The sequence below is a fragment of the Pollachius pollachius genome, assembly GCF_949987615.1.
Source record: "Pollachius pollachius genome assembly, chromosome: 14".
Taxonomy (NCBI): Eukaryota; Metazoa; Chordata; class Actinopteri; order Gadiformes; family Gadidae; genus Pollachius; species Pollachius pollachius.
The window spans coordinates 5,941,630-5,964,881 of NC_136947.1; the positions used below are offsets into that span (position 1 = coordinate 5,941,630).

Sequence of the window (23,252 nt, forward strand, 5' to 3'; positions counted from 1 at the left end):
GAAAAGTTGTGACTTCGCTGATCGACCTTTGCTGTGCACCTTTACGTGAATATTGACCTTGATGACAGCCATTTAGCCTTTTCCATCTTTGCCCGACCCCGGAGGGAAAGAACTATAAAATAACATGCCCGCACACTAATTTGGTTAGAAACTTTATTTTAACACAAACATGACCACAAGCAAATCTTAGTTAGCTTCAAGAGGGCCGGTATTTATTTATTTTCACTCACAACTTTGCTCTGTAAACATTTTTTTCAACACTTATTTTATTACAAATCAATACAGAATATACACTTCAGGTATTTACATTTGCCGGACGCAATCAAACAGCAGGATCTACCTCCAAACAGAAAGAAGCAATAAACTGCCTAATAATCAATTCCCACAAAAAGATGACATATAAAATAAATGCGAGATAAAAAACAAAAGGCATCAAAGACAGGGGCAAATATAGATTTCAGCATATGGCATTTTCCACAGCAGTTGTAAGATCAAACAATGTATCATACCAGGAGGAGACACGATGCATTGTGAACGTCCCACACAAGATGTACCACTTTCATAGAAAGAATGGAATTGTTTTTTTCTCTATTTTTATCAGATAAATTTGACTTCACCATACATAAAAAAAACGCACAAACAAAAAGAAATACCACTGTGACAAACGCGCATCTGATGCTCCACAAACCAAAACCATCCTGCCTGTCTCGCAGAGAAAAGTGAAATAAAATCAATGCCCATGTCACACAAATACCTATCTTGTCAAGGAACAAATGAATTCCAGATGAAGGAATAGCTGTCATCGTACATTTCTGTGCTTTTTTTTTTTTTCCCTTCAGTCCCCTTAACGTCTCACCAAGCGTGGATCTTCCTCCTCTTCCCACACCGTTGTACCACCGGTGGGGCTCTGAACCTTTGGGATTCCTCAGCCAGACCTCCAGCGTCCGCTGTCTCGTCTGGCCGTGCACGAGTGCCGCAAAGTGCTTCATGTTCCCCTCAAGTAGTCGCTGTTCACGCCGACAGCACGCCCGATGCCAGTGTTCCCACTAATCGCCGCGCCTTAACCTGGTTCCTATTTGAATATAGCGGCGGCCATGGATATTTACCTTGTGCACGCAGACACACGCGCACGCACATTATTATTCTAACCTCATTACATTAGACTGCTATCAGGCGATGGTGAAAATGATGCATTCCACACTCGGCTGGAGGACAGGACACATGTGAGATGCAAGGCCAGCATCTGGTGGTGTTTATTCACCATAGCATCGGGGTGTGGTTGCTTATAGAGTCTACCATCTGGCTTCCTATGAATAAAATCAAGGAAAATAACTAACCAGCCACAGTACATCAATAGTCTGTGTGTGTCACATATATTATACATAAAAAACACACTCACTGTCTCAGAAGCAAATGCGTCGTCAGATGGAGGATGCAAAGTTAAACAAATATAAAGAGACGGATACATATAGCGTCGAGAGCGTTGTTCTCTGGTGCCTCATCGTTGGGTGAAGCAGACGTGGGTGGAAGACGTGCAACGTTGAAGGTATCCTATGTGTTGGTGAGGGTGCAGCAAAGGCAAAGTGCGTTGGATAAGGCTGGGCTTGGGGGCGGTGTGTGTGTGTGTGTGTTGTTTTGCGTTAACCTCTCACAAAGTTTGGGTAAAGGCTGCCACCCAAATACACCCAGTGCCGGACGAAGGCCAGTGGTCGTTCAAAAAGAAAATAAAACTGAAATGACCTCGCGGAAGCAATCATTAATTTTTCACTCACATACACACTCACACACACGTTACCGATGCCCACATTAACCTTGCCGACACGCACAGAAGGAGGCTTTGCTGGCAAACTTCTGTGGACTCTAGGAGCTCACCTCCCATGACTGCTGCAGACGGAAACCAAGAGCACTGACATTTGTTAAAATTGAAACGGCTAGGAAACACACAGTTGTTAATTAAGCCATAGCTAGCCATCTCTGGTGATCAGCGCTGGTCTTTAAATGAACCTGCACTCAAACATTCACGCATTTACAATCGGCACTGTTGAACAAATATTTACAAAAAAATAATAATAATTAATAACTTAACATTAAGATAAATAATTACTGCATTGTTAATGGGGGGGGAAACGAAGACATGGGAGTTGATAACAAGATTGTAAACACACACACACAAAAAAAACAATATCCAAACAGTGTTCTTTTAACACATCGGGCTAAACAACACAACCTCCATCTCTCCATATCGGGGGGGGGGGGGTTTGTGAGTGCAAACAAACATGAAACATCAGCACTTCAATCGGGCTCCTCCAGAGTCTCAAAGCGCCTTCGTGGAGCACGAATCGAGAGGAGACGGAGGATAAACAAAGTAAACCAGCAAGGTCGCATTATTGTTGGTTAGCTGGCAGAAAATCTGGTGAACTTATTATTTTTTTTTAATTTGCTTTAGGACCCTCAGCTCCTCCGTGGGTAGAGTTGAAACAGATCTAACTCATGATGCTAAATCAGGCGGCACATAGCAGGGCTTTACAACGTGACCCTCGCCTTGGAGACGCCTAGCGGTTAAGTGCGTTGTCATGGGAACCCTGGTGCACATGGGGGGGGGGCTTCATCCAGCAGCACCGGAACGACCAACCCACTCCTCTGATCTGGAGTCATGCATAGTCCGAGTTGGAGGTCCGAGAATGGGGCGTGAGATAGAGAGAGAGAGAGAGAGAGAGAGAGGGGGAGTGAAAGAGAGAGACACACACACACATATGGGCTCAGTTGCATCCAGCAGTTGAACTGTGGAGGCTCAGTGCTGCCCCGCCCAGTATCCCAGTATCTGGTTCCTTCTGGTTTTCGACATCGACGACCGTCCGGTACCAACGTACACGTGTGTGTGTGTGTGTGTTCAACAAGATGAGTGAAAGAGATGACTTCTTCGTATCCATTGCTTAAACAGAGAGAGGGGTTCTATGGTTTTCCTATGTTCCTGAACTCCTACCTCTTTGCATTTTGTGCGTTGCATTACATGTTCTGTTTGAACCGGAATAGCTGGTGTGAAGGGGGGGGGGGGGGTGGTCTAGAAGTGTTATACTTGCTGTAGTTGGGTTCTTTGCGTGTTTCGCCGTGCATGTGAGGGGTTCGGCGTGTGTGTGTGCGTTTGTGGCTGCGTGCGTACGATCAGAGATGCTCGTCGGGGTTGATGTCAGGTATGGGCTGGCGCCAGTAACAGAAGGAGCTGTACTCTGGCATGGAGAACGCTTGGTTCTGCTCCTTGTTCAGCAGCGGGAAAACATGCTCCACCAGCTCACTCAGTCGGCAGTAGCTATATGGAGAGAGAGGCAGAGAGAGAGAGAGAGAGGCAGAGCCAGAGCGAGAGCGGGGGGCAGAAGAGAGAGTGAGGCAGGGAGAGCGAGAGAGAGAGAGAGAGAGAGAGAGAGAGAGAGAGAGAGCGAGGCAGAGCCAGAGCGAGAGAGAGGCAGAGAGAGAGAGAGCGCGAGGCAGAGCCAGAGAGAGAGAGCGAGAGCGAGGCAGAGAGAGAGAGCGAGAGCGAGGCAGAGAGCGAGAGCGGGAGCGGGCGGGGGGGAAGAGAGAGTGAGGCAGGGAGAGCGAGAGAGAGAGAGAGAACCACAAACACAAGGTGTGACTGCGCGGCCGAAACAATAATAATCAAAATAACAAGTGTAATGCATTCCATTTGTGGAGCGCTTTCCAGGGCTCTCACAGACACTTTACATCCCATTGAAATGCGCCGAGCGCGGCGGCGGCGGATCAACATCCACTCGGCGGATCAACATCCCCCCCCACAACACCGGAGGGACGCGGCGTCAGCCAAGTATTGAAAACCCCAGCTCGGAGCCGAGGACACCAGCCACGGCCACATCACGCCGGCTCCCCGAGATTAGCCAACAACAACAACAACAACAACAGCAACCAGCAGCACCCCAACAGGATGTGCGTTGTGTCGATTGGTGACCGCAGGGTGTACATCTGGCGAGGTAGGGGGGTGGGGAAGAGAGGAGGGGGGGGGGGAAGGACGGGGACTCACGAGGTCTTGTTCCCCCGGGTCTGCTCCTGGATCAGCTCCCCCTTGGGGTTGACGGTGAAGATGCGGCACACAGGGACCCCCACCTCCTTGTAGGCGAAGACATCCTGGGATGGGCCAGACGGAGAGGGGTGTGGTTAGAGGAGAGGAGGGGGGGGGGGGGGGGGGGGGGGGGGGGGGAATCGTCTCCGGTGGTGCGAAGAAGGGGGTTGGGGGGGCGTGGAGGTGTGAGTCACAGTAGCGTACGAAACAAAAAACAAGCGCTGATGGAAGCCGCTGATGATATTAAGACGTCAATTTCCTGTTGGTGCATGACGCTGTTATTTCTGGAAGTCCCTCTTTGGTTGAAAAAAAGAGTGAGTGACGGGCAGTGTGTGTGTGTGTGTGTGTGTCAATCTGTTTGTGTGTGTGTGTGTGTGTGTGTCAATCTGTGTGTGTGTGTGTGTGTGTGTATCTGTGTGCGTGTGTGTCACAATGTGTGTGTGTGTGTGTTCGTTAGTCAATCTGTGTGAATGTGTGTGTTTGTTAGTCAATCTGTGTGTTTATGTGTACGTGTGCTGTTGGCTGTCCCAGCTGGGAGGACAGGTGGGTAGGGGGTGTTTGTGCAGCTGAGAATGACACGCTGTGGCCTGCTTAAGCTTCCCAACCCCCTCCCCCCCGCCCTATCATCGACCAGGGACAGGTCACCAGTCCCCACATATGACCTCAGTCTGGGCTGAGCCCCCTGCCTGAGCCTCCTCAGGCCTCCTCCTCCTCCTCTACTGAAGCCAGAGTCAGGGTATATTGCGTCCCGAGAGCCAGTCCACACAAACACCGGATACATGCACCAGGACGACGAAAACAAACAAACAAACAAAGGCAAAAAACAGGCACAGCCCCAAATAGGAATAACAACCCAAATCCCCGTCATCTTGGGCATTCGCCCGGCAACTCACGTTGGTGCGGTTCCCGAAGGCGGCGTGGAACGGCTGCTTGTTGTGGAGGAACAGGTTCTTGATGTCCGTGAGGCACTCGATCTTGAAGATCTCCGGCTTCTTCTCGATCACCTCCCTTGGGGGGGTGGGGGGGGCGAGAGAGACAGGGGGACGGATCAAGACCGGCATTGCAACAAGCTAGCTAGGGGGCGCATGCACACACTCACAAGTACACACTCACAAGTACACACACACACACACGCACACACACACAACCTAAAAGTCAGTGTTATGAATCGAGGGGGATAAAAAACACAAACAAAAATACATCAGCCCGTGATTCCTACTCAATCAATAACGGTGCAATCGCTTCGGGGGAGGAGCATAGCATAAGGGAGAAAAGGGTGCCCTGAATACAGATGGGAGATTTATGAGGGGTTTAAGACCAAAGGCAGTGGAGTGGCCGGGGAGGAGAAGGAAGGGGAGGGAGACGGTAAGAATATAAGCCCAAGTTTCAGCGGCAAGCTTAGGACACTGGGAACAGACAGGGTGGGGGTGGGAGGAAGTAGGCGGGGCAGGGAGGAGGTGATATCTCAAAGGGGGAGCGCAGCAGGCAGGGATGAACAATGATTTCATTCAGAGTTGGACAGTGCTGAGGCCAGGCGGTGTGCGTGTGCGTGTGTGTGTGTGTGTGTGTGTGTGTGTGTGTTTAAAAAGACACAATCCTAAAAGTTATGTCTGCAGAAGTCTGGGAGGAACAGTGATTTCATTCAGCGTTGGACAGTGCTGAGGCCGTGAGTGTGCGCGTTGGGTCGGCTTAGCTCAGGAGGAAGAGTGGGTTGGCTTGTAACCGGAAGGTTGCTAGTTTGACCCCTGGCTCCTCTTAGCTCCAGTGTCGAAGTGTCCCTGAGCACGGCACCTTACCCTGACTACTCCTGACGAGCCGGCTGTCGCCTTGCGTGGTTGACTCCACCGTGAATGTGTGCGTGAACCGTGGTCGGACGCTTTCTAACAAAGCGTCTGCTGAACGCTCCTAATGGAACCTGTGCGCTACCTGTGGAAGGCAGAGAAGAGGCTGCTGGGGGACAGCATCAGCGGGCCCCTGGGAAGGATGGTGCCCTCGTCGTTGACCCACTGCAGGTAGCCCCGCGTCATGTCCGCCATGCCGATGGCCCGCGCCGAGCAGTACAGGAACTTGTAGCCGTTCCTTCAGACGTTCCCGGGAAGGAAGACGAAAACAGACACAAGACCCGCCATTAGCCGCCATGAAGAATCTCTGACCCAAATTTGGTCTGCAAACAAATTGGTCGTTTGAATGACATGAGCAGGCCCGTAGAATCATCAGCTACGACGTCTGCTACAGCCGAACATGGCGTGTTGACCTTTGACCTAGACCTGATTAAAAACGTAATCTTGGAAGATATAAAAAGACTGTATATAAGGTTGGCGTCTATCCATCTCTTACTCTGCGACTGAGTGGTACAGCTTGGCGATGCCCTGGTGGGTCCAGTCTTTGCCCAGCTGTGGCAGAATCTGGCCAAACACGTCAGACCTGGACACACACACACACACACACACACAGTCAGGAAAAGAGGCAGGAGAAAAACTGAAGTTTACCTGTGCGTGGGTGTGGAAAAAAAACCTTCCTGTGCTCTGTCCAAGGTAGACAAGACATCGAGAACCCCTTTTCTTTGAGATAATGGGAGAACACACACACACACACACACACACACACACACACACACACACACACACACACACACACACACACAGAGGTAACCCTGTCCTGTCTTAACCCCAGCTTAGGGATCCATCTGCTCTGAAATGTAAATGGACTCATTAAAAACCCCAGTGCTCATTGCTCCTCCAATGAAGACAACAGCACCCACACACACACACAGTGGGCGATATAATAAGCTCCAGTCAATCAGCACCCGTTTGATGTGGGCCACCTATGAGCACAGCCCTGTGAGAGTAGCAGGAAGCGACACATCGACTTCACAACGTCACAAAACAACAAATGAATAAAAACACAATAAAAAGGAAAAAAGGCTGGCTGGGGTCTTTAGACTAATTGAAAAAAGCTCAGGCATGTGTATAAATAGAAGTCATCTGCCGACTGCATTAATAACGGCTAATTCTGGCGGGGGCCATTTACAGAACAGCTTGTGCCGTTTCTATGGGTACCCGCATGGCTATAGATAACACCGAGAGAGAGGGGCCGCCTGGGATTTAGACCTTTCACAAAGCCCGTCTGTCGATCTGTCTGTCCGTCCAACCCAATACCATCCATCTCCCACCAAACTTTAAACCGCCAGTGTTTTCTTATCATTCGAAAAAAAGTTGTCCTAGTTCCCTGGTTGTCATTGACTACCAGGGCACTTTTGTCTTTTACTCAAATACAATACACCAAAAGTGCGTCAGCATCACGATAGCCAAGGACGGCTCATACGCTGTTCCAGATCTTAAAAGAGAGTTTGGAAAAGTAAAGAAATGTAACGTTAAGGGGTTAGGTGATTTTCAGATGGAACGTTGTTATGACAGTGTCGTCTCAAAATACGTCTCTGTAGGCTGAATACAGATATTGATGAGGCGAGGTGTACAGATTTGAAGGCTTTCTTTCCAACTCCGTGCCCTCAAAAAGCTGGTAAGATGATAGATTGATAAAGTAAAGTTATCTCTCAAACTATATGAATGAGGCATACATGGAGATTATAAGAGAAATCATGAAATACAAGGCTATTGCGGTTCTCAGGCTTGCTGGCTGGCTACGTACCTCCATCTCCCGGTGAAACTGCTTGTCAAACCTGATAGCCAGTTAAAATGCTGATTTAATAATTCCTTTTACGGGCATAGCCTACTCACCAAGTTATGAATAGCAAGCTTATGAAGGCTCTTTTGTGGGAAAGGTTATCATTTTCATCACACACACACACACACACACTTTATGACGCAATACAAGCTTTTCAAGTATTTTAAACCAAAAGAAGAAGAAAACTGATCCTGAAATAACACAGAAGGAAATATTAAAGTCTCAAGGCTTAAGCTGATGGTAAACAGTCCGCACATGTGGGTTCTTATTTGTAGAACTACCCAAGACCGAAAAACAATCATACTCTTTTTACCCTGAACATAGTGTATCAAGGGTGTATTTTTTTGCTGGCTTCGTATAGGATTCTACAGATGTCAATCAAACGATTTAATCTATCATCACGACAAAGTGTACCTCATAAAAAAAAAAAGATTTCCCACAGATTTCATGAACCATTACCATTTCAAAAGCATCTCTTTTTTTTGGGACGTTACCACGTTCGGGTTTAACCCTCGGCGAGCGAAGCACCTACTTGGTGATGGTGCCGTCGATGTCGGAGATGATGACCTTGTCGTCCCAGTTCCACAGGTAGATGGTGCCCTCACAGCGGCAGGTGCCCTGGTACTGTGTGGTGATGCTGAACGTCACGTCGTTGGGCCCTTCCTTCAGCTTCAGGCTGGCCTGGGGGGACACAAACATCAGCACAGAGACGGGGCAATACAAAACAAACCAAAAAAACACCCCTGGGGCAAAACAAAGACACACTTTCTGTAGTCTGAGCTCTTTTTCATTCTATCCACGGTGCTTTGGAGCCCCCTGCAGTCTGCTGTGGGAATAGTCGAGCTGTACGTAGGACTTAGCCAGTAGAGGGCGCTCCGACACATCAATAGCAGGTTAGAAGCAGGGATCTGTATTTTTTGGACTTTTTCTTTGTCACACTTGTCACATGAAGTGGGGTAATACCTCTGACTAACTTGTTCAAACAGTCATTATGGAAATAAGCCAATGTTGGTTTCAACTGACGCTCTCTGCATTAAAGGGGATTTAACAATTAAGGGCTCAGTTTGTTGACAGCCCAATGCAGTAAGACATCCAGTAATATGTGTATTTTGTCTGATTTCCTTGTCTATTCTGGTATTTCCAGTTCTACGTCAATGTTCCACAGCAGCAGAGATAACTAATACAAAGTTCCACAAACAGGCCAAAGGGTTGTGGAGAAGGAAAACTAGTTAGAAACATTTACTTAAAAACACCATATTTAAATTTGCCTGTAGAGATTGTTGAAATGTATCCAACATCAACTTCTACATAGTTAAGTCAAATGTCATGCAGAGACAAAAGAAATTAAATTCCGAAAAACTCCAAAGCCATTTTCTTAAATCATAAGTAATTAAATGTGTATGTGTATTTAACAAACTAACCGGTCTGATTCTCTAGAGTCTGATGGTCATGGCAATGAGGCTAAATTGCAAAAAACAGCTTTGTTTTAAACTCCAACCTACCTTGTACAATACTAGAGACTGGCACTGTGCTCATGTGAAATACTGCTCCACAATGTTTATAGTTATAGTCAAGAGCTGAATATCTCACACACACACACACACACACACAGGGGGGGGGTCCTTACGATCTGGCTGGAGGAGAGGCGCAGGGACTTGCGGTAGGCATGGGGGCAGGGGTGGGCGTGGGACTCCCCCGGCTGCTGCAGCCTCTCTGGGCCGGAGGCGGCGCTCACCTCCTTGGACTCCTCGTCGCTGGATGAGTCCCCGGCTTTGGGCCTGCGGGGGGCACACGCCAAGGGAGAGGGGCACTGCGTCGTCAGGGTGGGCGATGAAAATGTAGCTCGTTTTTTTTTAACATTGATGCCAAGTTGTGTGTATGAATGCTCCGTTCAGCAAAAAGGCCGTTTTAAACATAGCCCACTTAACTAAAACAAATCGATAGATGTATGTGTAGATACAGAGCACGTGATGTTTATTTGTTCACCGAAAACAACCCACTTTCTTAACAGCTACAGTCTACAACAGCAGACGGTGTGTCCAGAGTGCTGTAAGGCCGTGTGATGCTTGAACACAACAAGCATCCTGGCTCCTAAAACACTTGTCCTCAATGAGGGGTTTATGGTAGACCCAGCGGTCAGCGTGGCTGAGCCGGTCAGTGAACACCGTCATGCGACTCACTGCATGGCCAGCTTCTGCTCCTGGGACAGGGAGGCCCGGCCCTCCTCCTCCAGTTGGGACTCCTCCTTAGACTCCAGCTTGGCTTCAGACTGCCAGAGAGCGAGGGGACAGGGGATTAATACACATGGACACAGTACCGGACCAAGGATTGAAACGACCTCGAAAATACACAAACACACATGATGTATGATTCATTCATTCTTCGCTTGAAGTGTACACCTTGGATGCCTGTGAAAATCCTGGTTATGCTCCTCTCTAGGAACCCTTCCAATATGTGTTGGCTGGTTGTTTGTTTGCTTACTGAATCAAGCAGTTCTTATTGATGAATTGGCTAAACGTTTCTCCATGTGTTCCTGTGCTTCCTGATACGTTCAGGGTCCAAAACCAACGCCTGCCAACAGCCAATAGCTGAACGATTTTACAATTTGCCAGGTAAAACAATTCAGGGTTGGGATCTTAAGTAAATCCTGGACCCTGGATGCCTGTAACAGTGGGGTACACCTCTGACGCGGGCATCATACCTGCTTGACGGTGCTGTCGGCCCTCTTCCTCCAGAACCACCAGCGGCCAGACTTCTTTGGCATCTTCTCCTTCACCCACGCCTCCTCCGTCGCCTGGGGACACAGGGGACATGCTGAGTTATGCCTGCGTCCCCTCAAAGGGGCTCAAAATGGCTAATGTAGAATCACATCACCGAAGGCACAAGGACAGTTAGGCTACTTCTGATTACCTTTGGCAAATTCTTCTGAAATGCTTGCATGCTTAGGATCAGTGGTGCAGCAAGCGTCCAGTTGTAATATCTAGAAGAACACAAAAATATTTTTTATTCAATGATTGAAAGCAAAAATGTCAACAGCCTCAACTGAAACAAGTACAAGTTTAGTTTCATCCAACAACAAGTTTGGTTTCATCCATAAGCAAAGGGGGCATTGTCTGACCTATTTGCGATCTTCACGACCAGGTTAGGGTTGTCAATGATGGCTGGACTCTCAGCAAACTCCTGATACGTGATGATATGCTCCATGAATTTTTCTGGGGGAGAAAAAGCATTGGGAGGGAAAAGCATTCGTTACACATTAATGGATAATAAGGGCGATAGCGTAACCGTGGAAACACGGCTAGACATTAACCTTTAGTAGCGTGATACGGTGTACTTTCAATGGGTCGCAATAAAGCCTCCTCGCGAAAAACAAGCAACATAAACAGCCTCAACCAACCAAGGCCGTGTTTCCCAGCAACGCAGGGTTCGGGTCGCCGGGTTTCTTAATATGTGATTTGGAGTTTGATTTAATGTTTGACGAATGGGGTGGCTCAGTGGCTCATCCTGCTAGTGCCGCGACCCTGGTTTGAATCCCACCTATGCTAGACGTTATTTCCTGTCTTCTTCAACCCACTGTGCTGTAAATGTCTGGTCCATAAAAGGCACAAAAAGGTCCGTCTAAAGCATTGATCGCTGATCACCGGTGATCAGCGTTGACCACCACACTCGGCGCGCCCGCCATCGGAGCGCCCGTACCTTTGGATATCTCGGCGTTCTCGCTCAGACCTCCGCACAGGGACAGGGTGACGTCCGGGAGGTCGCCGGCCGAGTCGGAGAGGCACTCGGTGCCGCTGTCGGCCGCGGCGCTGCCCACCGACTGGGGGGACTGGGAGCCCGAGCCCATCTCAGAGTCCATCCAGTGCTTGGTGGCTGCCTCCGCCTCACTGCAACACAACCGTGGAGCGTGTTCCTATTTACATTGAGGGCATTATGCAGACTTACAGTAAAGTACATTGGTCAGAAGAAAGAGAAACCACAGTATACCGCTGTCTGTACAGTAAAGATATTTAAAGTGCCCAGCCCTCACAAATGCTAGGTTAAGAGGTTGCGTTCACGCACACAATAATAATGATTATAGCAATGATAATTAAGTTAGCGCTTTTCAAGACAACTAATTCATATTGCTAAGGTTGGAAGGAATTAAGGAAGGCTGGAAGGATGGTAGACAAACCTTTTAGGGAAATAGCGTGCAGCCACGTCCGGATCAAGTACGCACAGGTCGTCTAGGTAGATATCTTCAGGGCCCTGGTGCTGGCTCCTCTTAGGGACGCCTTCAGGGGAGCAGAGAATCAATAGAGCTGGGTTAAAAAACAACCACAACAACAACAACACCAACAACAACAACAACAACAGACCCTGAAGAAGAGCTCCTAAATCAGAGAAGGAAGAACCACAAAGCCTTGCCTTTCTTCTTGGAAGGCGAGTCACACTTGGAGCTCGCGTCCCCCGCGTCTCCTGCCATCTGGGCCATGCCCGGGCTGCCGGAGACGTTGATGGGGGTGGACGTGGTCACACCGTGGGGCAGGACCTCCGGGGGCTCCGTGGGCGTCAGGGGGGGCTGCGCGTCGACCGGGGTGGGGGAGCGCACGACGGGCCCGACGGTGGGGCTCGTGGGGGTGCGCGGCTGGGGCTTGATGATGGCGCAAGCGGGCCGGTCGCCGCCGCCGCCGATGCCACTGGCGATCATCTTGGGGGGCCCCGGCTCCAGCTCGCTCTGCATCGCCTCGGAGCTGAGGATGACCCGGAAGTGGGTGCTCTCGGACGGGGTGATGGTCACCGTTTTGGGGTGCTCGTACCTCTCCTTTTTGGGTGCCTGGACGGAGCGAGCAGGAGGTCACTCGGGTCAGTCGAGGTTTGAGATGCTCACTGAGGATTCACTTGCTTTTAGAGAGGACAAGTGGGTCTCACCCTGGTTGCTTCAGGAAACTCCCCCCAGGTCCACTGCATGTGGGACTCGGCACGGAGCATGCTCTCCGACGACCTCACCAGGAGCTCCGAGTCGCTCTTGGGGGAAAAAGCCTGCGACAGCCTGTGGGGGCGGGGGGGGGGGGGGGGGGGGGAGTCAAAGACACGCCATGAAGCATGATGGGTAACACCTGACACGTTTGAGTCGACCAGGGGAGATTAATTGATTCAATACCCGTCAGCGTTGGACCAGTCTCCGTCGGAGAAGGGGTAGCTGTCTAGGTTGTGTCTGGCTGCAGGTAACTTCGGGTCGATGTCCCGCATCGTGGTCATTGATGGCGACCTAACAAAATCATAAAGATACATTAAGTTTGTACAAATATAATACCATTCAAAGTCCATTCTATGAATCTGCGTATAACTAGTTTCAGGACAACAGAAGCCAGGCTCAGACACCAACCTGGAGGCGTGGGTCAGAACCGCCGTCTCCTCGTCCGAGCTCAGCTCCATCTCAAAGATCTCCTCAGTCTGACCGCTGGAGGTCGTAGCAGCAGGAGCCGGAGCGGGAACATTAGCAGCAGCGTTAGCAGCAGTGCTAGCGGCAGCGTTAGCAGCAGTGTTAGCAGCAGCGTTGGCCGAGACGAGGGCCATGGGCGGTGTCAGCTCCTCCCGGCGGGGGTCGCCCTTGTGCTTTTTCCTCCTCCTCTTCTTCTTCTTGGTGGTGCCCGGGGTGCTGGTGGGGTGGTGGGGCTCGGGGGCGTCCTCGGGGTCGGCGGGGTCGTCCTCCAGGTGCTGCTGCGCCGCCCGGCGCTCCACCTCGTTGATCCAGATCAGGTGGCCCTCGGTGGGGATGGGGGACGTGACGAGGTGGGCCGGCACGATCTGCTGGGGGAGCCGAGGAGACAGGCGTTCTGACTCGCCCTTCTCACTACAACGACTACTACGATTGCTCCTAGCTACCCACCACAAATGGTAATACGCTGCTGCCGGTGAGATGTAAGAGCTGTTATTGGAATAACATTTGTTAGATATTACAACCATCTGTCATGTAATCGGTGAGTGCAATGCGCGTCGGGAATAACGTTTTAAGTTGACTGCGCCTGTCTCTCAAGGTATTCAGGTTTTAGACTTCTTCTGGCAATCTTCCTGGGTGAAATCAGGGCATCTCTTCGCTGATTTCATCAAGTCAACGGCAGAGAAAAGTAGCGAGGAAGGGAACAGGGAGTGTTCCGAGGGTTAAAAGTTGCTGTGTTCCAAACTCTTGTTATGTTTTTGCTCTCTCTATATAGCTCCAGAGTCTTACCCACAGCAGCTTTAGTAACTCCATATCGCAACAGATATGTTAATAATTAATCATGCAAAACAACATTTGACACCATCATATCGCCGTAATGCAGTGGTACTGAAAGACAACAACATTATAATGAATCATCGCCGGAGCTCCAGCCACCGTCTACGGCCGGTGAACACTCACGTTGAGCTGCTCCGTCTCCTGGACGAAGAAGGCCTCGCCGTTGTCCCCCAGCTTCATGTGCAGCTCCACCGGCTCCCCGTTGACTTCAATGTCGATCTGAGACCATCACACAGGGGGTAGTTAGCGACCTCGTACAGACAGCAGCCATGCTCCAATACGAAACTAACATCATGTTTCCCAAGAATGGCTAAGAAAGCAAAGTAAGTGCTAACTTCCCAACTAATAAGAATCATCATAATAGGTACAAATAAACCACATCAGAAAAGGAAAGCAAAACCACCAGTAAGAAGCCAACACAAAACAATATCAATACATATTTCGTGCAACATCCAGGAACCACTCCACATGTTCTATAAGTGAATTACACCCAACAGGGCAGCACGCAGACCGTGTTCTCCAAACAGGGCTGCGTTGTTTCCAGGCCACGTAGACGGTGTCTGCCTGAGACACCCCCACCACCGCCCCCCTCGAGACCCTACTAAACCCAATTATCGATGGTTCCCGCTGGGCTCACGTTTTCTTAAGCACGCGGGTGGTCCGGGGCCGGGAGAAAGCCCGGGTAGAGCTGCGGCCATTCACAGATATAGGACACCGCAGAGGCTGAGGCAAGCAGGACAGAGTCTGGTGGCGAGAGACGTCGAGAGAGAGTGAAGAAGAGCCAATTAGCCTCTGGAGAGCCCTGAGCAGGCCATTAGGAGGAGTCCCTTCAGAAGCAGGCCTCAGCCTCCGGTGGCTCTGGGGTAGTTTTGCGTGCGTCAGGTGGAGGATTATTCATGCCCCGTCAGGTGCAGGATCGCTCTTCGTCGAGTGTGGTTTCCCACGGGGCCCCAGAGGAGTGACTTTATGATTACCACCGGGGCGGCCCGCCTCCATTGATGTGTGCCGGGGCGATGACTTGGAATTTCAATGCATGCGGATAATGGCCGAGAATAAATGACCCAGCGCTGGCTCTGGCCCCCTGAACTCCTCCTCAACCCTTGACAGGGCAGATTCACACTCACAGTTTCAGGCTGGTTACCAGATCTGCCAGGCACAATGTGTGGATAAGAATCACAGCGGAGGGGTTTCTGCCTAATCATTATAACGAGCAGCAAGAATCATGCAGCCCTTGTTCCTTGTTCTTTGCCACAGAACTAATCCAAACTATTGTTCAAATAAAAATGTTAAATACGCAATAGGCCGATGATACAATTGGATCTCTCTGCCACATCAACATTGCAATGTGGGGTTGAATATATTCCCCGGGACAAAAAGATTATCTTTTCCTCTATAATAGCATAGAAAGGCGTTTCTTGCCTTCTGGGTTAAACAGAAAGAATGCCAGACTGCACACAGTTTGAGGAGTTTGACTGAGAGGTCACCTCCGCTGAACACCATGAATGCCTGGGAATCTGTAAACCAGTCGTTCACTGGGAACATTAATGGCATCGCCCGGGGCAGGACACAAGTCCACAGAGACTGGAAAGGCTCAGTAAACCTTCGAAAAAAAAAGGTGTGGATAATTAGGGTTAATCTCAAACCCATTTTCCCCCACAGACCTTCCCAGGCAACATAACCTGACGATAACCCGAGCAGCCATGGGCAGGTGAGTCATGGAGATTTGCAATGCAAAACTGCTCCCTTTCGTCTTCCCAGGCCCACCTCATTCTGAATGTGCACGAATGCGTTGCCATAGGAACCACCTCATTCATTCCTCTGACCCCTTCCCCCCCCCTCCCTCTATCAGCATTCTGGGAAACCGACAGAGCAGTGACCAGTCCCCACACATCTGAACGCACCCTGCTGACTTGTGTCTACGTTCCATCTGATGCATTACGGAGAGGAGGAATGTGTCCACATGTCAATGGATAAATAGTTATACATGTGCATATTTACTATTAAGTGTTCTGACACACGTTGTCGAGGTGTTATCGGGCGAACCGTGACATTATTTACACAGTTCAATCATCACTATCAGTGACGGATTGAGCACTTAGTATAAAGAAACATAATGTATAGGTCAACAGTAAGACGCCCCACTGACAAGCCATTCATTCATCTCCAAAATAAGACAAAATAAAGCGTTACCATGGCCAAGAATCTCAACACTATTTATTTTTAGGGCTCTTGGAAATTGCCTCAAATGGCCTCCTTGTTGACCATAATTAATGTCCCTCAACCTGCAGGCGTGTATGAAGAATTCCAACCACTGTAGATGCCACGTTTTTCTACTGAGCGCTCTTTTCATCGCTAGTGTCTGTCGTACCTCAGCTGTCTAAACTATGGTCTTCAAACTGTAGACTTCTAACCAGACGAGTTAAGACATTTAGTCTGGAATGGCTACAGGCTGCAAAACTGAACGGATAGGTATTTAAAATATGCACACACAAACACTGAAGCACTTTTCTAATATTTTCTTTACAGAGCCACTGCATCATTCAACCCTATCTCTATTCAAATGTTGTTTCATTGAAAACCACTTCCCTGTTGATTTATAGCTTGAGTTACACCCTGGACGGCCTCAAAGCTGGTTTGTCCTAACCAGTTTGGGATGGTTACCGCTTGTGGTCCAATGTTGGATGGCCATTCTGGCTCAAGTCAGAAGCCGTTTGGATGCCAACGAGCCAAGCACGAAGCGCTGTGGCTGCAGACCCCTGCACTGTACCCTTTATGCATACATCCGCTTTTTATTCCCCTTATTCATTGGCTTCATTCAAATTGGCATCAATTGTAGATTGTCTCTATGGGCTTCCTTCAAACATTTATAAGCAATAACAAAAATACTTTATTAATAGCTGAACGCGTGGACTCATTCACGAATGCCCTTAGTACCCCGAGACATGGAGCAGAGAAACGGATTCAGAGATGCTTTTTATAGCACACTAGAACACTTCAAACAGTGCCAGGGCTGGACCGGCGTGTTGTGGTGCTGACCAGGGATCAGTTGGAGAGCAGGGGGCTGTTAACTGACTGCTGTTTACAGATAAACACAAAGTCACATTGCTGCGTGAACAACTTTGGCAGGCGTCTGTTGTTTGACGTCAAAGCCTGTGTGTGTGCACGCGTCCGTGCATCTGTGCATGTGCGTGTCTGTGTGCGTTGCAGTATTTGACATGAGCTCAGTGTAGCAGTCTCTAGCAGTGTACAAGCAGAGTTGAAGTCTAAACGGCGACGACTATCGCAGTTCAGCCTCACCGCAATGACAATCTGACTCATGGCAAACAAACCAGTATGCATTTACTGTTTGCTTGCTTATGAAACGTAGTAGGGATGCGCCGATACCAGTACTCAGATACTTGGCTCATGTACTCGTAAAACTTGTCCTATACAACCATCCAATAGCTTGAGGTTTGAAGAGTAAACGAAGCATGGTCAAGGGTGAACCCAAAAGTCTTTTTGTAACCTGGAAATTTGTCCTGCATGAATGTCAACATCGTATTCTATGCCATTTCATCACTGTTACTGAAATAATTCCCCAATTTAGGGAAAAACGTGCATTGGTGGTGCGGTTTGTGTGGACGTGTGGAGCTCTGTCTGGGCAGCAATCGACTGCGACGTCAGAGAGAAAGTTGACCTTTTCGGAAACGTATTGTGTACCACTATGGTGTGTGTGGATGGTGAAGCTCCTTCTGAGCCCTGATTTATTTAATACCCGTTATGGTGTTTGTGGAGCATTTATATATACAATACCGCTTATTAAAGCTCATACGCAACAACGGTACTGAAAAAGTATCCTAAAGTTGCAGTTACCATGGCAATAACATGGCCCCCTCTTTCCGAGAACTCTCATAATGTTTGAATTCCCGCTGAAACAGTGGGTTCACTAGCTCTCTAAACTGTAATGGTATTATCAAGTACTCATATCGGTACTTGGCATCTGCAAAGTACCCAAATGTAAGTACTTGCACTTGTACTTTATTTAGTACATAACAAAATGTGTTTGGAGGGTCTCTGAGGCCTTTTGAAAACAGAGTGAGATAGTGTGTGTGTGTGTGTGTGTGTGTGTGTGTGTGTGTGTGTGTGTGTGTGTGTGTGTGTGTGTGTGTGTGTGTGTGTGTGTGTGTGTGTGTGTGTGTGTGTGTGTGTGTGTCACATCCCAATGGCCTCCTCCCAACTCACCACTTTCTCTTTGGAGCGCATCACCCCCAGCTTGCCGAAGCGCACGTGGAAGGGGGAGCACTGGTAGGTGCCGTCGCGCTGCCGCACCACCACCACGTCGATGCATCCCGACAGCGTGGCCTGGTTGATGCCCTTGTACAGCTCCTTGACCGTGACCAGCACCTGGCCCGCCAGCTGGCCCACGTAGTTCATGGTGTTGGTCTGCACACAGCACAGAGGGAGAGGGGAGGAGGGTCAATGGGAGCTACAGGCCGAGGGTCAAGGCGCAAAGGGTGAGCCAGGGCACTTAAAACAAAAGATGTTGAAGGAACAGCTTGTTTTGTTGTTTTTTTTTTTTACTGCAAAACAGTTTGTGGAACTAATTTACCCTTTTTGAATGCCTGATCATTTCATTCAATTTCCTCCATTTTCTTTTTTTTCCCCCGGAAGATACCATTGTTTGTAAAGATAACAATGTTTTACTGTATCATCTATGGTTGTTCCCTTGGCGTCTTCAGTGTTCCTGTTCCTGATGACGTGCACTCTAGGCAGCTGGTCACCCTTACAATGTGTCAGCACTACAGAGCAGCTGTTGGAGGACCGCAAAGACAAGGCAACAAGTCTCCAGTCCCACAGAACGCACATCACGTTCGGGGTTAGTCAGCAAACAACAACAGAATAATGCAGGAAGCTGCAATTCTCTAATCTACTCTGGCAAAGGTATCTATACTGTAACCTGAAAACATGTAGTCCAAAACAAATGTCTGTCTCGTTGGCTATGTTGCAGGAAACAAGGGCGGGCGGGTAGGGGGGGGGGGGGGAGGTGAAGGGAAACCCCATTCATAAACAATGCATTGTCCATCCAGTCAAAGAGACTAGAATAATCCTACATAACATACATAGCAACACACCAAGACATCACTTTAGCTTCATGGGAGCACAAAACATGAAAGTAAAACATTGCCAAGTTAGAAAAGCAACTAATGATTGTGGGTTGATTGAGGGCCACGGTCTAGTTTTTTTGGCCTTGCAAACATAGAATCACCCACTGAAGGCTTGATTCTCCGAATGTGGGTTCCGGATCTATTCTAGATTATGTGTGGCCTAATACAAGCGGCATTCACATTTCACAGCACGCATTCAATAGCGGAATGAAAAAGAAAAAGGCTCACAAAAACTCTAAAACCCACACCCACTCTCTCTGAGACAGGGGAAAAGGGATCGTGTGTGGGAGAGTCCCGGGAGAGTAAAGCCTATACAGCACGGAGCATCTGTCAGCAAATGGCAGCCCTTCATTTTAAGGAGCTCCGACGTGGACATAACTAGACACTGGAAAAACAGCTTCACAAAAGGAAATGCCTCCGACGCAGCCTTTAAGTAAACACCACTGAGTACAGGGTTTTTTTCCCCCTCCACAACATACCGCCCCAATCTAAACACCACGGTAGACTTAAGTCGAGCACAACTCGCATGATGAAGGGAAAGCCTATTATGCTGGAGCTTTTTTTCTCTCCAATTGCTATGTTCAAACAGACCAATGGGAACGAGACCTCCATGTCGGGGGGGAAAAACAAGGGGAGAAAATACGGCACCAGTATCACCTAAATTGGCCCCAAGAGTTAGGGATTCAAACCAGCCCCGTAAGTGGACTGGGGCCATTGAACTCCATGTCCGCGGATTAATATCGGGTTGTTATCGTTCGAGTCATGAAATACTGATACCCTAATAAACATTCCAAAGTGATAGTAGATGACAGACCAAAGGGTTTTCCCTTTCACTTGTAGTTCATTCATCGCTCCTTGAAACATGTAATCATTTTTTAGGACACAGATACATCTAGATTAGTGTGTGCCTTGATTTATGACGGTTCATACACGGAACATTTAAGTCACTGCACTGCTGTTATGAAAGACAGGCAATAAGAGAGCAACATACTTTTATGCACGAAAAAGCTGCAGGGAAAAACAAGGCTTTACAGGCATTGTACGACTACAACCACACTAATCCAAGATCCAAATCCCATATGCTATTCAGGAACCCAAGCATCGCGTCCATCTGGAGAGCAACCACTTGAGCCAGAAAACCGCCTTAAAAAGTGTCCTCACTCACGTGGATCAATAGTGATTAAATCCTTTAGGAAAAACCTAACCAATTAGAGACGACTGCGCGCGGCCACAATGACCCTCTGGCGTCAAAGGAGCCGACACAGGCAACAAAAACCTGTTGATCCAGACTCACCCAGAACCAGGTGGCCCTCAGAGAGGAGGACCCGTCACGCTCACCGGTGCCTGTGTTCCCCCCCCCCGAGGGCTCAAAGTCGCCCCAGTGCCGGAGCCTCTTCCTCAGCACAGTCACTGCTGGCGTGGCGGCGGTGGCAGCCAGTAAGGTCACCTCTACCTGGTCCGGCTTAGGATACTCCATCGGCGGAGCCGATTGGTTCTCCCATGGAGAGGACGCCGATAATGACACCATACTTTTATCATCGACACTGTTTGAAAATGAACCCTCCTGATTGTAAACACTGAGGTGACCATGTTGCTGCTGGAGCCGCTGGGGTTATTGTGTAACATTATTGTTTTAGAGTCTTTTTCCCCACCCACTGGTCCACTGCAGGGGTGGATGTAATGTGATGGGCCTGCCACTCAGTGACCCCAACCAATCAGCAGAAAAAGACAAGGCTTCCACCAATTGGGTTTCGTCTTTTGACTTTCTTGGTAAAAGGCTGATAAGATGGCGAGCAGATTCCTGTGGCGTGCCACTGCACCGGGTTTTTCTGGCTGATAAAGCCAGTCATCCGCAAGTGGTCACATGTGTACTGAACTCTGTTGACTTGTTCCTGTGGATGATTTATTACGATGCATGTCATCTACCACAGAGCCAACAAACAACATCCAGACTGGCTAAAGACTTTGACTTGTTCATTGTTATTCTCATACTTTTCTGCGGAGCTCTTTATAGTCAAGTCCCATCAGCCACACATGTGACCATAGTTAAGAAGATACTTTTTCAAGCATTGGTAGTCTATATTTAAGTATTCAACGTTCTTAGAAACTACTGAAAAATGGATATCTGAACATTATGCCGATAGCATTTAGGCATGGGATTCACAGCAAGTGATTCAATTGGGAGTGTGGCTCACAGCTTGGGGGTTGAATATATTCTAGGTCTTATTTAGATCCGAGATAAACGCCATGGATCAACAATGCACACTATTGGCTTTCTATAAGTGGCCATATCTCAAAATCAGTGAGCACACGCACAGCGTCGAAGGTTGAGCGTGTTTATTCCAATCGGAAACATGGCCAGCTGTAGGGCATGTCTGACGCAAGAACATATAGTTAACTGCCTACTATGTTCCCTTCTTGGCCATTTAAGCATACTGTCATTCAATTTGCCTAAAGCAATGACTGAACTATAATCCTGTTACTTTGAACGATATGACAAAAACATCAGGCTCTGTGTCAACATGGACAGATTCAATAAGGAGAAATGGAACACAATTCCTATCCAACTGCTAAGGTCATAATTACATATTTGAAAATGTAGAGAATATTTTGGCCAAAACATAAAACTATTCTATTTCTCAAAAGAAAGTAACAGTGGAAGTTCTTATTAATGGCTTTCACATTTACTATTTATAGATGACGCCAAGAATATGGGCTCATTAAAAAATATTTTGTTCTGAAAATTCCATTACATCAAATCTACACACTAATATATAATAACTATAAAACACACATATACAAGAGCGCAATTATAAAGCCATTATTTACAATTACTTGAGCTTTTGTTGACATCGATATTGTCAGTTACATTATCATCTGGTCATAAAACAACAACATAAAGATGGTGCAGTGCATTACAGAGTTTTGAATTAATGAAAACAACTGTCAAATAAATAAAACATAAATTAGGCTCAAATGGCAGTATTGATCAACAAGAGGCAGTACATTGAGAAACAGAATCCATTACCTTACAAAGCTGAGCTTATGTTAGAAAGTGTGCAGAAGCACTAATTACTTGCACAACATGGGAGTCACCTCTAAACACCAAAATAAAGAAATCGAAAACCACTGAAGGAAAGGGAAGATCAACATATGTGATTGTTTTGAAAGATTAAAGTAGAGTAGAGCCAAGGGTGAAGTGTTCTGGGCCAAGAATCCTTGTAACTTTTTTAACGAGCTGAGAAACATGTTACTTTACTTAAGGTTAGGGTGGCTCAGACGTGTTATGACAGGTTACAGTCACACTGAACTGGTGAGTTCGGTGACAACATAACGGTTATCAAAAGGCGTTGCCTCAGGAACAATATAAACATGTCATGAAAAATGTAATAAACTACGAAATCTTTAAGGGGCATTCTTCCCAATAATGAAAGAATGCAGGTAGACTGCACCTGGGCAATCGATTATTGACAATACATACTGACATACAAACCCACAGACACACAGACAGAAAACACAACCACATTGTGTGTGGACAGAACAGAGGACAACCTATAAACTACGAGGGTAATACGAGCCTCGGTCCACCAAGTGACTTCTGTTCAGCGTTCGAATTGGGTCGACGACTATGAATGGACCCGGCTAACACACATAGCCTGTTTTCCTTACCAGTCAAATAACACCCGTTACCATGAGCCGATGTATACCAGCTTCCAGTACGTAGATGGTCCTATTGAAGTCCACTGATAACAACAGAACCGCTTCAGACTGTGAGGAAATGCCCCACGTTAACGGGTTTATAGTCCGCCAAGCCCCGTAGCCGGATGGATTAATCATCACAAGGCATGCTAGCCAGCCCTGGCTGCTAGCTCAAGCTAACGTCAGTACTACCGCGTCTAGGACCGAGATAAACACAAACAGCATCACTCGGCGTTATGTGATCACCTTACCCGTCGACGTTGGCGATATATCGAAGATTAATTCGAGATGTGTGACTCTTCAGTCCGTCCCCATGTTATTGCAACCTCCCGACGTGTCCTGCCCCTGGACCATAAAAGGACTGGTGTGGCGGCTGGATGCGCTGGTGGTGGTGGTAGAG

General features: G+C 48.2%; 1 protein-coding gene across 6 annotated transcripts; it reads right to left on the minus strand.

Moving 5' to 3' along the window:
- Positions 1–139: 139 nt before the first annotated feature.
- On the minus strand, positions 140–23,242 carry lpin2 (lipin 2). 6 transcript variants are annotated; one of them, XM_079751245.1, is made up of 21 exons: positions 20,448–20,752; positions 18,231–18,431; positions 14,133–14,228; positions 13,119–13,543; positions 12,894–13,001; positions 12,662–12,782; positions 12,158–12,566; positions 11,925–12,024; positions 11,450–11,637; positions 10,872–10,965; positions 10,664–10,733; positions 10,455–10,547; positions 9,934–10,022; positions 9,381–9,531; positions 8,286–8,434; positions 6,407–6,493; positions 5,996–6,148; positions 4,963–5,077; positions 4,031–4,134; positions 3,161–3,307; positions 140–2,645 (listed from the first exon to the last, which is right to left on the minus strand). In XM_079751245.1, the coding sequence occupies exons 1-20, from the start codon at positions 20,679–20,681 to the stop codon at positions 3,163–3,165; spliced, it is 3,132 nt and encodes a 1,043-aa protein (XP_079607371.1). In that variant the 5' UTR covers positions 20,682–20,752; the 3' UTR covers positions 140–2,645; positions 3,161–3,162. The 6 variants fall into 6 exon arrangements, with proteins under 6 accessions (XP_079607371.1, XP_079607373.1, XP_079607374.1 ...); XM_079751247.1 differs by adding an exon at positions 18,598–18,798 and having other exon boundaries at positions 140–3,307; positions 20,448–20,499; XM_079751248.1 differs by lacking the exon at positions 20,448–20,752 and adding an exon at positions 23,104–23,242 and having other exon boundaries at positions 140–3,307.
- Between the last annotated feature and the right edge of the window lie 10 nt (positions 23,243–23,252).